Source organism: Aricia agestis, chromosome 16 (genome assembly GCF_905147365.1).
Source record: "Aricia agestis chromosome 16, ilAriAges1.1, whole genome shotgun sequence".
Classification (NCBI taxonomy): Eukaryota; Metazoa; Arthropoda; class Insecta; order Lepidoptera; family Lycaenidae; genus Aricia; species Aricia agestis.
The window spans coordinates 8,276,098-8,294,050 of NC_056421.1; the positions used below are offsets into that span (position 1 = coordinate 8,276,098).

Below are 17,953 nucleotides of genomic sequence, written 5' to 3' on the forward strand. Positions count from 1 at the left end.
AATTTTTTTGCACCAATCGACACGAGCCCGTTTTTGATCGATTGTCAAGTTGTGCGGAATCCAACGCGAACATATTTTTTTTACAGCCAAATGTTCGTGTAATATCTTATGTATGCTCGTCATACTTATGCCTAAGGACGCCTCTATCTCGCGATATGTAACATGACGATCACGCATTATTAGTTCCCGCACAGCATCTATATTTTGTGGGACAACAGCTGTTTTTGGGCGACCTTCTTTATTTTCATCCGTGAGCATAGACCGCCCACGATTAAACTCACTGTACCAGTGATAAACAGTGGTTTTTGATGGTGCTTCATCTCCAAAAGTTGCGGTGAGTTGAATAAAGCACTGTTGTTGATTTAGCCCACGCCGAAAATCGTAGTAAATCATTGCACGAAAATGTTCACGCGTTAAATCCATGGCAAATGAAGACACGCAATTTTCAAAATGACGCCACAATGGAAAAATAATTGACAGTCACATGAAACAAAATGTATTCTTCAACCAAAGAGTTCTATTTTCAAATGTTGTAATTACTTTTTAAATATTGTTCTTGTAAGTGGCCAGTTCCGGATACATAAATAGCAGCCCTCGTACAAGGTGTAACAAAAATAAGTGATAATACTTAAGGGTGTGTATGTGTTCCTTATACTTAGAGAATTCATTGTGAAAGTAGCAGCGCTGAAAGACCAAATTTTTTTTTCACTTTTGTATGGGAAAACTCGTGACGTTCGGGCGCTTGCCCATACAAAAGTGAAAAAAATTTGTGGTCTTTCAGCGCTGCTACTTTCACAGTGAACTCTCTATAAGGAACACATACACACCCTAAAGTATTATCACTTGTTTTTGTTACACCCTGTTTTTATACCGGGCTATATAAAGGTCATATATTTATTTATAGAATTTTCCACGTTCATTTTGCGTGATTTAGATTACGGTAAGATTTTTTCGAAGATAATGCAATGTAATTTATGTCGGATAAATATTAAAAAACTAGCTGTTGCCCGCGACTTCGTCCGCCTTAACATAATAATATAATATAATAACAAAGTTCAATAATTTTCACCTTTTTGTGGTTCCTTATACAAAGGTTAAAACGGGACCCTATTTAAGCAAACGTTAAACGCAAACGTCAATAAACTTTCATGTTTCTAACTCAAGAAATGACGGACTTTCATTGAAATTTTCTACGCCAATTTCACCCCCTTGGGGGTATAATTACCAGAAACGCTTAAATACGTATCCATTCATTTTTAATCAGTAGCCCAAACATAAATTTTCATGTTTCTAACTCAAGAAATAACGGACTTTCATTCAAACTTTCAACCCCAATTTAACCCCTTTGGAGGTAGAATTTCCAAAAACGCTTAAATACGTATCCATTCATTTTTAATCAGTAACCCAAAAATAAAGTTTCATGTTTCTAACTCAAGAAATGACGGACTTTCATTCAAACTTTCAACCCCTATTCACCCCCTTTGGGGTAAAATTTTCAAAATTCCTTCCTTAGTAGGTGTCTACTTAATAAAACAACCCTACTCACCAAATTTCGTGGCTGTAACTTTAACAGTTTTTGCTCAGCGATGATGAATCAGTCATTCAGTCAGTCAGGACATGTAGTTTTATGAGTATAGATAATTAAATTAATTAACTTCGATAAAGAAGATCAACTTCATATAACGTATAAAAGTATCCACAAAATCATCACTATGTAGGTCCTTATTAATATTTTTGTCCTGGTATTGGCCGTGGTAGCTAGTGCAGAATTTGATTCTGCAGAAGCTTCTGCTTATAATGCCTTCAGAGAGTAGATATTCCTGAAGCCATTAAGATCAAGAAAGTAGAAGAAGATGCCTTGGCTAAGGGCGAGAAAGCTGTGAGGATCGTCGATGGACCACAGACATTTCAGACAATAATATTTAATACGTACCTCGATCGTGGATAAACCAGACACAATAGCTTATAGCTTATCTATTGTTATCGCGGCCGCATGTGACCGCTTGGAGTTGAAGTTTTTTTAAACATTAATCCTGTTTTAAAGTCTATAATAATCGATTTTTTTACATATCATGATATCTATATATATTATAGCAATAATAATATCTTTAAAATGATTCGTTTATCTATAATTCTATACTATAATATTAAAAAGCGGAAGAGTTTGTTTGTTTGAACGCGCTAATCTCAGGAACTACTGGTCCGATTTGAAAAATTTGAAATTGCTGCAATTTCTATCTTATTTGGCGCACATGAAGATTGACTACGTGAAGGGACATAGGCTATTTTAAGCGAAAAAATGTTTGGTTTCCGTGAAATTCCTAAATTACGCGGGCGAAGCCGCGCGGAACATCTAGTTATTCAACATCAACTTTCATTTGAATATATATGTTCAATACGAAAATTAGGATCACATCTATACTAATATTATAAAGCGGAAGAGTTTGTTTATTTGAACGCGCTAATCTCAGGAACTACTGGTCCGATTTGAAAAAATTATTTTATTTATGGATAGCCCATTTATCGAAGAAGGCTATAGGCTATATTTATCACGCTAAGACTGATAGGAGCGAAGAAATATAGGTAAATGTAGAAAAAACGGGTGAAATTATTTGAAATTGCAGCAATTTTATGTTATTTGGCACACATGAAGAATAGACCACGTGAAGAGACATAATATGTTGGTTGTGTTGGTTTCCGTGAAATTCATAAATTACGCGGGCGAAGCTGCGCGGACCATCTAGTTTCATATAAAATATCCTATACTATAATATTTAAAATAGCAAATAAAGGTAGTTTAAAGCCAATACTTATCTATATATTAATACGTGAGCCAAAAACTTCGTATCCCTTTTGACGAAAAATGGGGAAATGTAGGTGAATGAAATTTTGTACAGTTATAGTTTATATGGTGAAGGAATGCATCGAGCTAATATTATTTTGAAATCATGCTTTTATCATACATTTTTTGAACAAATAAAGCATTACACACACTACAACACGCACACTAGGAAAAATGACAGATTTTTGAGTGACAAGCCTATACATACGAATTATACTCTTTTATTTATTGTTGAAGTCTGTTGACAACAAGGTGACAAATTGAAAATGGATTATTAGTTTTTTTTTTATCTAAGATACTATTAGACAATGCTTACACGGCCAATCTGAGATCAGCTTAGTCCCAGAGACAAAAGTTAAAAAATTGGATAAAATGAATATTTTTTTACAAAATATAGGTAGTAGTGCTAATATCGTTGAAACTAAGGTCGAATTTCGACCATTGGGCGATCTCTAGTATAGATAAGTATTTAAGAATATTATTTACACTATGTTGGTTACCAATAGAAAGATGTTGGGTAAAATTGAATCAAATCCAATTTTCTTTGGATATTATATTTCTAAGACGGAATAAGCTTACCCGACACTTTATAAAAACTTAAGGGGCGCGGTTGACCCAAAAATTTGATCCGGGGAAGGTCAATAAATTATGTTAGGCGATGGCACACCGCTTCGACATAATTTAATATTGATGTTATATCCGTATCAATGATATTAGTAGTTGAAATCAATTTACTTGTATTATTTTCACAATAAAATATAATAATTGAGGTTCTCTCTAAGTTAATAAGTACTTTTTTATTATGTTTAGGAAGCATTAAGTGTGTCTTCTAATTAAATACACTTCTACTCTTCTAATCGAGCCCTTATTATTTTAACCGACTTCAAAAAAAGGAGGTTATCAATTTTGCGCTTATATATTATGTAATATTCCCAGAACTGCCCAGTTTTCGTATAATACGTATACGTATAATACGAGTATGTTAGTCTATAACAGGAGTCACCAATTAGTTTCGCTCGGGGTCCATTTTCAGGAATGAACCTGACGCGGTCCGCACATTTTATAAAAAAAAATATTTATTAAACAAAAGTAGTTAAGTAATTACGGAAATTATAAAGATCTGATGTTTGAAGTGAAACGGATGCAAGCTATTGATATTAAATCCTGAAGATGTTTATCAGTAAGTCGAGACCGAAATTTATTTGTAACGTTTCTTCGAAAATGCTCGGTCCGCACACAATGGGTCGGCGTTCCGGATGCGGACCGCGGTCCGCCATTTGGTGACCCCTGTAGCCCTAGCACGGCATTTTTAATTGAATTTTTGTCGGTCGCGATTAGCCGCGGTAAAGATCGGAACGGCACCTTAAGTTTATGTCCACAGTTTGTCTATACTTTCGCATTTCTACTTTTCGCCGTGCTAGCACTACTGGTCTATAATATCAGTGTCTGAACAAATGTGCAAAATTTTAAAAGTGTATGTATGTATGTTTTTATATTTGTGTTCGTATATCTTTCGATCTACTGGTCCGATTTAAGTAATTCCGCATTTATAATATTAAGTAATTGTACTAAGTGCACACTACTGTGTCTTTTATACCATTAAGAATCCAGTCTAAAACCTTATAATACTTACCTAAGTTTTTAGACCTCTAGACTTCATAATATTTTATTAAAGAAAGTACCAATTATTTTTCAGGCTGGTTTAGTCATTCGCATCCTCGTGATCTTCACCTCCGTCTGTGGCACCTCCCTCATCTCCCCTACCCGCTTGGTGACAGCTGCTCACTGCGACAACGACGGCGTCATCTCCGCCAACTCCTACACCGTCGTCCTCGGCTCCAACACCCTCTTCAGCGATGGCTAGCGTATCGACGCACTCGTCATTAAATAGGGATGACGACAAAGTCAAACATTAACTAATCTATATAATATATAAAACTCAAAGGTGACTGACTGATTGACATAGTGATCTATCAACGCACAGCCCAAACCACTGGACGGACCGGGCTGAAATTTGGCATGCAGGTAGATATCATGACGCAGGCATCTGCTAAGAAAGGATTTTAAAAGATTCTACCCCTAAGGGGGTAAAATAGGGGATGAAACTTGGTATGAAACTTTCTCAATTTTTAACCGATCGGGATGAGTCTTTGCATGCATAAAGCTACTATGATGTAAGCATCCCCTAAGAAAGTATTTTAAAAAATTCTACCCCTAAGCGGGTAAAATAGGGGATGAAAATTTGTATGAAACTTTGTCAATTTTAAACTGATCGGGCTGAGACTTTGCATGCATAAAGCTGCTATGGCGTTAGCATCCCCTAAGAAATGATTTTAAAAAATTCACCTCTAAGGGGGTAAAAAAGGGGATGAAAGTTGGTATGAAACTTTCTCAATTTTAAACCGATCAGGCTGAGTCTTTATGCATAAAGCTACTATGATGTAAGCATCCCCTAAGAAAGGATTTAAAAAAAAACACCCTTAAGGGGGTGAAATTGGGGAAATTCTACCCCTAAGGAGATGAAATAGGGGATGAAAGTTAACTTAAATAGGATTTTGATAAATTCAACCCCCATGGGGATAAAGTCAGTGATGATAAAATAATACATTTACATCCTTCGTAAATGTATTATTTTGAACCTATCAGTACCTAATCTATACATCTATACATAAAATACAGTCGTAAGAAACTCAATTCTGTGCATTGAATATTTTTGAAAAATAATACTTGGGACGTGATCTACAATCGATATGGAAGCCAAAAATATAGTTTTTAGAATTTTTGTCTGTTTGCCTGTATGTATGACCGGGATAAACTCAGAAAGACTTCAAATTTTGCACGAATATTACTTAGAAGTCGGGTCAACACATAGGCTAAACAAAATTTCCTACAAACTCCTTTTCACTTTGTATCTATCTCCACTCCTTGCCTTGCTATGAACTTTTATCTATCTTATCTATACATATACAACAACTCCTCCACCCCTTCCTTCTACAAAATTTTCTTTCACCAAACGATGTCGCGGAGACTTATTTCTCCCTTTTTAAGAACAAAGTAAAAAACTACACTAAACATACGGTTTTCGAGTGTCATTTGATTTGGGGGGGCTGCCCCCAAACCCCCCTACCCCACCTAACAAAATGGTGTCGTGGCGTTTGTATTGCGTCTTATTTCTCCTTTTTAGGAACAAACTAAGTCATCTATACAAAATTATAATAAAATCGTAAGAAACTCAATTCTGTACATTGTATATTTTTGAAAAATAATACTTAGGATGTGATCTACAATCGATATGGAAGCCAAAAATATAGTTTTTTAGAATTTTTGTCTGTTTTTCTGTTTGTCTGATTGTCTGTTTGTCTGTATGTATGTCCGGGATAAACTCAGAAAGTACTGGATGGATTTACTTCAAAATTTGCACTATACATACAGATTTTGAGTGTCATTTGATTTATGTGTAGCGAGCTTCGGCACCGGTCGTTTCTGGGGGGGGGGGGGGCGCTGCGCCCCCCCAACCCCCCCCCCCTTGATTTGGGGGCCCCCAAACCCCCACCATTGATCTGTTACTTATAACGAAATGGTGTCGTGGCGTTTGTATTACGTCTTATATTTTTAGGAACAAACTAAGTCATCTATAATACATATATAATAAAATCGTAGGAAACTCAATTCTGTACATTGAACATTTTTGAAAAATTATACTTTATTTTCGAAAAATTATACTTGGGACGTGATTTACTATGCTGACGCGGACGAAGTCGCGGGCACCAGCTAGTCTATATATATAAAACCCAAAGGTGACTGACTGACTGATTGACATAGTGATCAATCAACGCACAGCCCAAACCACTGGACGGATCGGGCTGAAATTTGACATGCGGGTAGATGTTATGACGTAGGCATCCGCTAAGAAAGGATTTTGATAAATTCCAACCCCAAGGGGTTCAAATAGGCGATGAAAATTTGTATATAATCATACTTCTTAACGCGAGTGAAGCCGCGGGCAAAAGCTCATAATCAAAAAATACATCCTGGTCAGACATATATTACAATCATAATATAAAAGTAGAAATTATTTTAAAATTAAATTTTGACGAACCATCGAAGAAATGGATTTATAGCCATGCTGCCTATGTCATGTAGTTATTACTTATTAGTCATGCTGTCGGCTGAGTTTTACGATAGTATACGTATTTAGTAATTTGATTTTGCGACCAAATTACGTAGGTTAGACATCTGCTAATTAATCAACTTCTTGATAGTACGCAAAATGATTACCAAATAATCTACAAATATCACGATTCACGACGATAAAGGTGACGTATTTGGCTAATCTAGTAATCATAGTAAAAAATAATTTATGTTTGGACTCATATAATATTTTACAAAAATAGATAAATAAATCAAAAGTGGCACCAAAATATGGTAAGTGTTATTTTTGTGAACGGTTACCATTACCACATTCACAAAAATAAAATTAAAATATGGAGTTCACAAACTTATAAAAATTATAACAGCAACACAACATTATGCTGTGTATGTATAATATGCTGTATATATCCTGATGGGATAGCGGGATACATACGGAAATATGAGAATTATTGGGACGGTATTCGCTGGGGAACGCCACTCATTTATATTTTCGTGAAATACATTAATGGCATGGTCGTTATTACATTAATAATGTCTGTAGTCAGGCTTGGAAATATTGTGTGTATTTATCTAACGTGTTTGAATTTATGTCTCTTATCGTGGTTCATATTAACATCTATCAACATCATATTAGTGTGATGTGATAAATTAACTTTTATTTAAAAGCTGAAAAGTGATCAAACACTGGCACTAAAATTGTCTCGAAGTCAGGGCGAGCAAACTCGAAGCCTTTAAATAAACTTAATGTCATGTTGTGTATCTTCTCCAGGACTTGCAGGTCTAATTATGTATTACTTTGCTCCTAATTCCTCAAAGAAAATCTCCTCATTTATAATCAACTAGATAACGCTCGCAACTCCGTTGCGCCAAAATGCGTTCATTGCGCGGGAACCGTATATTTTTCCGGAATAAAAAGTATCCTATGTCCTTCCTCGGGACTCAAAATATCTCCATACCGAATTTCAGCTAAGTCGGTTCAGCGGTTTGGGCGTGAAGAGGTAACAGACAGACAGACAGACCGACAAACAGACAGACAGACACACTTTCGCATTTATAATATTAGTATGGATTGAAAGCCTCATCCAAATATAAGAATTGGTATTCAAAACTCAATATTTCATTCCAGGCGGCAGCATCGGTAACAACCAACGCATCAGCTCCGTCAACCTGCCCATTATTGGCAAAGGCGATTGCGCTGCAATATACGGTCAATTCGTGAGAGATACCAACATCTGCACCAGTAAGGCTGGTAGACAGGGCACCTGCTCCGGCGGCTCTGGCGGTCCCCTCGCTTTACTGACAGCAATGGACCGAAGATCTTGGTGAGTCCCCTTTTTAAGGGGACTCACCTATTTCAGGGAACTAGAGATCGCCCAATGGTCGAAATTCGACCTTCATATCAACGACATTAGGACAACTACGTTTAATTTGTAAAAAAATATTGACTTTATCATAATATCTTTTTCAACTCTCGTCTCTGGGACTCAGCTGCTCTCAGACTGGCCGTGTAAGCATAATAATCTTAGATACTATTAGACTATTCTAATAGTATCTAAGATTCAATGAAAAAAAACTATAATCCATTTTCAATTTGTCAACTCGTTGTCAACAGACTTCAACCATAAATAAAAGAGTAAGTAAGTATAAAGAGTAAGTATAGGTTTGTCACTCAAAAATCTGTCATCTTCTTGAGTGTGCGTATTGTAGTGTGTGTAATGTTTTATTTGTTAAAAAAATGTGTGATAAAAGCATAATTTCAAAATAATATTATCGATATATATATTATATGCCTCGATGCACTCCTTCACCATATAAACTATAACTGTGCAAAATTTCATTCACCTACGTTTCCGCATTTTTCGTCAAAAGGGATACAAAGTTTTTCGCTTGCGTATTAATATATAGATATCATGGATTAGATTTGTTTCTTATTGAAATACCCAATAACAATGTAATTGGGAGTTTCAATAAGACCGAACTATATAAACAAGTGAACGATGATTGTGACAGGCGCTAAAGCTCGTGCTTCGATAAGCATAGCTGAAGTTAGTTTTGACCGAGAGTTCGGAGTTCATCCCAGTTTCAAAACATTAATATTGGCAGCTGCCCCGTAGACGGCAATTAAAATATGCTATTGTCTTTATAACACCAAATAATAACAAAATAATATATAACGTCTACACAAATTATAGTACATGTATTATGTACAAATCGATTAAAATCTATATATTATATATAAAACTGAAAGGTGACTGACTGACTGATTGACATAGTGATCTATAAACGCACAGCCCAAACCACTGGACGAATCAGGCTGAAATTTGGCATGCAGGTAGATGTTATGACGTAGGCATCCGCTAAGAAAGGATTTTGATAAATTCCAACCCCAAGGGGTTCAAATAGGGGATGAAAGTTTGTAAGTATATAATAATACTTCTTAACGCGAGCGAAGCCGCGGGCAAAAGCTCGTACTACATAATATTTTAAATAGACCTACTACTTATATTACCTACTTTTAGTAGTACGTATGTAATTGCATTTATTTTCATTCAAATTCTAACACCCTGACAATTTTGTTAATACTCATAATTGCCTATTCATAAGAGCAATCAATTAGTGAAAATTACCCCGTCACCTGCTTTTAAGGTATTAAACGATTCCTAAACACCTGTCAGGCTTGAAAAATGAATGGAGCTATCTACTGGCTTGATTGAGAAGGTACAATCGAGATATGATGGATCTCACCTTCACGCCATCAAAAGGGTAAATCTATATTTAAGTGGCGAGAAGTTCCCGTAATTACGTTTTTATACGGAGGGATGATGCTTCGACAAATGTGATGGAGTGGCCGAGGTTTTTCTCTATCTAGTTATGAGGATTTGTTATCTCTTTTGATAAAGTAAAAGGTAGTTGTGAGGAGTAAGGGTAATAATATTTTTATTAGGTATATTATGTATCATCGAAGAAATAGATTCCTAGGCAGTTGACAGACCAGCGTCATTTGGTCGGATCATGTCAATTCAATGTTATTTGTGATCTGTCGGCTGGGTTAGACATAACGCGACCAACCTACGTAGGTCCCCCATCGGCCTAGAAATCAACTTCTCTGATAGTAAATACTTCACTCCTCCTCCCATCTATTTCTATTTATTGTTTGCCTGTCAATAAATAATAGCAATTGAATGTCGGTAAGAGAATAATGCGCCTGGTAATTTTAATTTGTTGTAAGGCCTATGAACACAACACATATTTTAAGTAAAATAAACTTACATATAAGCATACTCTGATAGAAAACCCGATTTCCTTTATAGATTTTACAAATACGTAAATACCTACCAGACAATAATAATAAACAGTTCTACGAGTAATATTGTAATTTGTATTTACAATTAAAACTATTACTTACCTAATAATATTGTTGTCGTCTCTAAATTCTAAGTAGTCATAAAATATTATCATTCATTAAATATTTTAATTACACACGTTAATTTGTTAGTAAATTATATTTTGTAGCAATTACCAGCGCATTATCAAACAGTTTGTTTACAAACAAAACTACCTAACTAACATTTGAGTGTCTCACACTGATAGTAATTAAACGTAAACAAAGGGCTCCCTAGTCAGACGAGGTCACGTTCAATGACATTCGCAGTCGCGTCATGGTGTATTTTGGACAGTTACGCCACAACCGCTCCGTCAGACGTTACCTCACCCACCTATTATTGGTACGTAAGCGCACTAGTAACCACAGCGCGGCGAAACACGAACGTCGAAATGGCGAAATATATTATTCTGTTTATTATCGGGCACATACTCGCCGGCGAGGCGTACCGAATACTCGGCGTGTTCCCGTCGCTAGACCGGAATAATTATCTCACTTATCGGGGATTATTTCGAGAGCTGGCGAACCGCAAGCACGACGTGACGCTCATCAGCCACTTCCAGCTGCCGGACGCGCCGGCCTCCTACAGGGACGTGCTGCTCAGTGACAAACCAACGCTCAAGGGACTGTCGTTCGAATCCGTGATAGCGAACGAGATTTCGCGGGTGCCGTTCGAGACGCTAGTCTCGACGAAAGCGGGAAACGATGACTGCAAGACGCTGATGAACAACAACGAAGTTCTTCACATGATACGGACTCGACCTCAATTCGACGTTGTTATCGTGGAATCGTACAATAGTGACTGTGCTATCGCTTTCGCGGCGAATCTGAGCGCGCCTTACGTTGCATTCAACCCGCAACCTTTGCACCCGTGGCATTACAACAGGTTGGGTGTCAATTTCAACTCCGCCGCCGTCCCCCAATCCTTGCTGCCGTACGGCAAGAATCCCTGGTTCTTCGACAGACTCAGGAGCTACCTTCTGTACCACATTACCAACTGGGTATACTACATCGGGTCTCAAGTGACCGATCATGTTTACCTTTACAAATACTTGGGAGACAACTTGCCGTCGCTGGAAAGTTTGGCGTCAAATTCCAGTCTGGTATTCGTGAACTCCCACCCGTCTGTGTTCGGAGGTGTCGCGAGGTCAGACAACGTAGTTGACATCGGTGGAATTCATTTACGACCACCCAAAATAATACCGACGGTAAGTTTTGATCATTCATGACGTGAATATTGGCCTAGAAATCGAAAATTAAAATACGATGCTCTATTTTTACTTGCAGTGAACATTTTTAGTGTTCGTGTTTGTTTTGTGTCATCGATTAGATTAAAAACTTTACACCTACTTCTTCAAGCAAGACAAACCTGTTATAGGTATTCTAGTATTTATTTTCTAGTTGTTGATTATGCTACGATTATGTATAGTGGTTTTGTAAACAATAGTAGCGTGATAGAATTTCATTATTATGAAACAGTCACATCCCTAACAATGGCAGTCAAATGTAACTAAAACAGAAAATTATTTTGTGCAAATAAGTAGGTATTGGATTATTGGCAAAAAACAAAACATTTAAAACAACGAACTATTTAGTACCTTTAACTAGATGTAGTTGTTAATTGATGTCAATTAGATTCTTTGTTGCAATACATTTGGAATTCCTTGTAACAATTTCGTTTAGGTACTTATCGGTGAATGTATTAACAAAATAATAATCACCTCGAAAGAATGTAAATTGAGTTACATTTAATGTTATTAAACTTAATTGTTTTTGTTCGGATTTTATCCCAAGAGGCACAAAATATTATAGAAATTGTTTCAGCACATAAAGATTTATGCAAACGAACACATTAAAAGATCTACTTCATTGGCTAAAGCCATATTATACACAAAATTGTAAACTGTAAGTATAATCAAGCTGTTGGTGATGATATGGCTGCCATGGTCACGGTGCCTGAGTGCAACTACGTAACTGTACTCGTAGCCAATACAACCGTTATGACTTCCGAGTTCTCAGTTCAGAGACTTTCTCCAATTATTTAACACCATCAGCAGCTGGAAGTTTCCACTGTCGTCTTGGGTATTAATATTAAGATATTTTGATTGTTTGTATGTAAGTTATGAACACTGAATGGTATACAATTAGAACGATTTAATCTTTAATCACCATTTCTTTTGAGAAAACAACCAAGTGCAGTTTGTGCAAAACGACAAAAGAGGTCAATGTTTCCTGACAATGTCGTGTAGGAATCATAAGAAAAATTGCATTACCTAAAAGTGTCACTAACTGTAATTTCAAGTAAGTATAGTTTAGACAGGTTAAGACTATAAATTGAACCAATTCTAGACCATTCTTGAATGATACACAAAAGTAATTTTTTTTTTAATATTCCAGGAAATCCAAAGATTCATCAGCGAAGCTGAACACGGAGTCATCTACGTGAATCTTGGCTCCACGGTTAAAGACTCAACCCTACCTGCCGACAAGCTCAGCGTGCTACTAGCTACATTCCGAAAACTACCACTCAGGGTTATATGGAAATGGGACGGAGAAGAAATAGAAAATCTTCCCAGAAACGTCATGACCATGAAATGGCTTCCGCAGATGGATATTTTAAGTGAGTACCTGTAGATGATTTTCATTACATGATAATATCAATGCTTCCTTAAGTTTTAATGTCTTAAAAAGAAAGACAACTTTCATGTAATTTTAGAGGTTCAATGAATATTCATTTCTATAATAATTTCTATTACTTACCTATTTTATTAATGAGTGACTCTATTCAAAATCTAATACGCATAATAGTTAAAATGTTTGATAAACTGACTTGCATCTGCAATGTACAATTGTCTCTCCCTTGATATTCAAAACCTGCCTAAAAACCGAATACTAAGCAAATCACTAAGCAAATAATGAATACAAAATAGAAGTACAAATATAGCCCACCCCCTCAGAAGCCCTAAAAGGAGGCTGTAACAATAAAGATCCAACGGTTTGATCGACCTTGAAACATTATCGGAATAGGACTGGAGAAATATAACATTTTACTTTCAATCCTTTTTACGTGAAATCGATACACTCAAGAAATAAAATACACAAAAGGTCGTTTTACTTAATTGAGTAGTATACCCAGATGCCTAAAAACGAACCGAAATAAGCCTCTTGTGAAGCAAATGGAACGTGTAAAATACATATCCTGAACTCAAATATTATATTTATTGATATTTTAGATGGTTGTATAATGTACCTGTACCATTTACGAGAATTTTTAATGAATTTCTAAATCTAAACTACTTCACCTATCATTTCCAGAACACGACAACGTTAAGGCGTTCATATCACATGCTGGCATCCTGAGTACGATAGAAGCCTTGGACGCTGGTGTACCAGTTATCGCTATACCACTCTTTGGTGACCAATACGGGAATGCTGCTGCCTTGGTAGACGCGGGCTTCGGGACCGTAGTGCCTTATGAGGCTCTATCGAAAGGACTGCTTATGGACGCTATCAACGATGTTCTTGACCCAGAGTAAGTGATAACTAAGACTTAAGTTATAAGATTTGATCACGTCAAAAATTGAGAATTAATGAAAAATGTATTTCGAATTGCTATTCGAAACGTTTTTGCTGCTTTCTTAAGTAAATTATTTTATGTAAATAATTATTCTTTTGTTATGATTACGTACCTATACTTATGGAATATTCCTGCATGCCTCACAGCAAAGCCGATGTCCGGATAAAATCAAGCCTTTTACGGTAAGGTACAAGAAAATTATAAGCCGTGTGGTTTATAATTTTCTTATACCTATAAAATCAAATCCGTTGTTCTTAGGATATATTTTAGATCCACTAAATTATATTTTTAGGTCACTGCTACACGTATTGTCGAATAATGAATTTATACAATAGTTTTATGTCACATTTCTCAATCGGCACATTTTACGTCACAACCTCAATATCACTCCAAGGGAAAAACCAACAAAGACTGCCCAAATAAATAAAGTTCACAAACAATCGCCCACATAGAACACGATGCTAGAAGATTTCTCTAAACATATTGTTTAGTGTGTAACTAAGCATATTGATTTATCACAAAGTTTGAGGCTGTTACAATACTGGCGAAGGAATCGAAAAGATTGTAATTTTTAAGCTTCTAAAATACCTGAGGTTATTTACTGTAATAGAATAGTTAATACCGAAAATAATAATGTTAGTAAATCATCCAAATATAATTAATAAAAAAGGCCTAAAAGATTACCGTATGTAATGGAGGAATCTAAAATACTTAGCTCAAATGAAAAACACTTGGTACTGTAAAATGTGGATTTAAAGATGCTGACACTGATATTAGATTTAAAATTTGTGATTAATCGTAACGATAATACCGTATCGTATTTCGGAATAAACATTCAATAATGGAGTGAAATAATATATTTGAAAGCAAATATCTAAAACGGAACCTGAGAAGTATGTAGGCCGATCTTTAGTTCTATTCATAAAAGATAAAAGATTGTCTGCTGTGGCATGTTTCTTGGCAAACAATGAGAATATTGTAGAACAGCGGACTTAATCAATTGAACTATATTTCTTACTTAAAATATGTTTAATGGGATCCTATTGTATATTGCTATTTTAGAAAGCATTGGTTGTTTTAGCATCTTTCTATCCCATTAGTATTTTTGTACTATCAGAGTTGATTTATAGGCAGATGGCGGACAAACGTAAATTGGTCGCGTTGTGTCAAACCCATCCGACAGATCACAGCTATCATAGAATTGACTTAATCCTAACGTCGTAGGTCCGTCAACTGCCTATTTCTTCGATGGTACCTTTCGCTGTATTTTGCTTCAATACAGACTACCTTACGGCCATTCCCAATATTTGATCTATCTCTGGTTTTGTCCTGCTAGAGATAGGAATAACTCACAATTGACATAAAATATATGTTTCTAATGTCTAATGTGAGCTATTCCTATCTCTAGTAGGGCAAAACCAGAGATAGATCAAATATTGGGAACGGTCGTTAGTGGCTAAACTGATTCAGATAGGTGTTGATTGGCGTTTGTGGTAATATATATTATTTTAACAATTAATGATAATATACTTAATATAGGCTACTTCTTCTACGAAGTCTATATTTTGACCACAAAACCTTTATTGGTTTTAACTTTTACAAGGTCAAATATAATATTTGGATCTTATTGATTGTAAATTGTAATGAAACCTATACTAACTAGAATTGTGAATTTCATTAACTGTGTTATTTTTAGAAACTAGGACATAATATACTGCTGACGTGACGTCGGTACTCATGCTTATCTGCATAACATATTACGTCTGCGTAAACCAGTTATGAGAAAGTTTCACGTTATAAGTCAAGGAAACCTGGTCATATTAACCCTAGATAGCTAACCTCCGTCGAATCGACGGGCGGCGCAAACTAAGGCTTCTTACAGACGAACGGCACGTGTCGGCGGTACTTGTCGGCGGTACGTGTCGGCGGCAGTCGACGGCAGTTGACGGCACGTGTCGGCGGCAGTTGACGGCAGTTGACGGCAGTTGACGGCAGTTGACGGCAGTTGACGGCAGTTGACGGCAGTTGACGGCAGTTGACGGCAGTCGACGGCAGGCGCTGACAGTTTATGACGCTTGCAGGGGGCCTACCACGACCTTTCCTAAAACGATCATGTTTCCAGAACACTTTGTTGTAAAATTACAATAACACTACCGTACTCACTTTTTAAATATAATTTTACTAAAAAACAATAAAAAATGCAAAATATTGTTAAATCCGCTGTGAAATATCAACTTTTTTAAGATCGCTAGCTTGACGTTCAAGTAATTATTCTTATCTGTCAAACGGTGTCGCTTAGTAGAGGTGGTGGTAGGCCCCCAGTTGTGACGTACCGCCTAAAGGTAAGCGGCCACACGTCGGTATCATACGCAACGGACGTCTCGCATCAAACAGATAATTTTTTCACAGTACTTCCGCTGAATCGGCTGCGTACGGATTATCGAATAGCCTAGTAAATAAATGCTCAAAAGGGGGATGTGGATGGAATAGTCGAAAGCAGAAATTTTGACTTAGAAACTTTTTTTGGACTAATTTGTAAGATAATTATTCTGTCTAGTCGGAAATCCGTACGCTGCCGATACAGTGGACGTACTGTAAAAAAAATATCCGTTTGATGTGAGACGTCCGTTGCGTACGATACCGACCTGTGGACCTTTACCTTTACGCGCTACGTCACAACTGCAAGGTCGAGGGTTGCCGTCGACTGCCGCCGACTGCCGCCGACACGTGCCGCCGACTGCCGTCGACTGCCGCCGACGCGTGCCGCTGACACGTGCCGTTCGTCTGTAAGCGCTCTAATATCGCCATATTTTTTTAATGTCACGTCCGAATATTTCGTTTCGTCTATTTAACTCATTTGCCGGTGAGGTCGTTACAGTGGCACACTCGTCGTACAGGTAAGTGCCATAGTTTTCGGTATATGCAGAATTTTACATAGATGGTTAGCTTAAACAGGGTCTCCCAGAAGGTTAGCTATCTAGGGTTAAAATATGTGAACGAAAGAAATTAAATTTCAGATAAAATAATATTCATTACCGGTATCTAGGAATGCAAATATAATAATTAATAATTTAGACACCACACCAAGTACTATCAGAGAAGTTGATTCCTACGTCAATCTCAGCCGACGATCACAATTAACATTGAATTGACATATCACATATCCGACCAAATGACGTTGGTCTGTCAATTGCCTAGGAATCAAATTCCTCGATGATACAATTAATATTTTTTGTCATGTCTGATGACACTGAATACTGTATAGGATGCAGTATTCTTATTATATATTAGTATTATATATATATTAGAATAATATTGAAGACGTCAAATGACATCGATTTACATAAACAAATATTAATTTATATTACTTTTAATTGGCTACTTAGTCTTACTTTCTCCTTATCACTAATGACCTGTCCTAATCACTTGCACTTATTACTAATCAAAGTGAATACGGGCCTTTTCTCATCCCGTCTTCCTACTTTCAGGTGGCAGAGAAATGCAAAACACGTTTCCCGCATTTGGAACGACCGACCGATGTCAGCACTAGAAACCGCCATCTATTGGATAGAATACGTAGCTCGGCACAACGGCTCGCCACACCTCATAGCGACATCTATGAAACTGCCCTGGTACCAAAATGCCGGCTTAGACGTCTTGGCGTTCATTGCCCTTGTGATCTACATTTTGCTGTACGTCTTCTACAAAATTTTCTGCGCCTGTTGCTGCTGCTGCTGCCAGAGCGAGCCACAAGTGGAAATCGTAACCAGAGAAGGAAAAAGAAAAAGAGTCAAATTCGAATAGTTCTAGTTATTCTTACTTACTTTGTTAATTTATACAATGTATAATATTATACTTTGTATAATATTATACAATGTATAATATTATACATTGCTTTGTTTTGTAAGATTTGTAAAAAATGTTAATTAAGTACTTAATTAAACTAATGATTATTTATGACACATTCATTCTGACCGTACAGAAGAATGTTTTTTAATTT

General features: G+C 36.5%; 1 protein-coding gene and 1 pseudogene across 1 annotated transcript; both read left to right on the forward strand.

Moving 5' to 3' along the window:
* The first annotated feature begins 1,712 nt into the window (after nt 1-1,712).
* LOC121735036 lies at nt 1,713-10,727 on the forward strand (annotated as a pseudogene).
* LOC121734597 (UDP-glycosyltransferase UGT5-like) lies at nt 10,668-17,934 on the forward strand. The gene is made up of 5 exons (XM_042125179.1): nt 10,668-11,584; nt 12,774-12,996; nt 13,692-13,908; nt 17,442-17,802; nt 17,836-17,934. Exons 1-4 carry the CDS (start codon nt 10,769-10,771, stop codon nt 17,755-17,757), a joined length of 1,572 nt encoding a protein of 523 aa, XP_041981113.1. The 5' UTR covers nt 10,668-10,768; the 3' UTR covers nt 17,758-17,802; nt 17,836-17,934.
* Nucleotides 17,935-17,953: the final 19 nt, after the last annotated feature.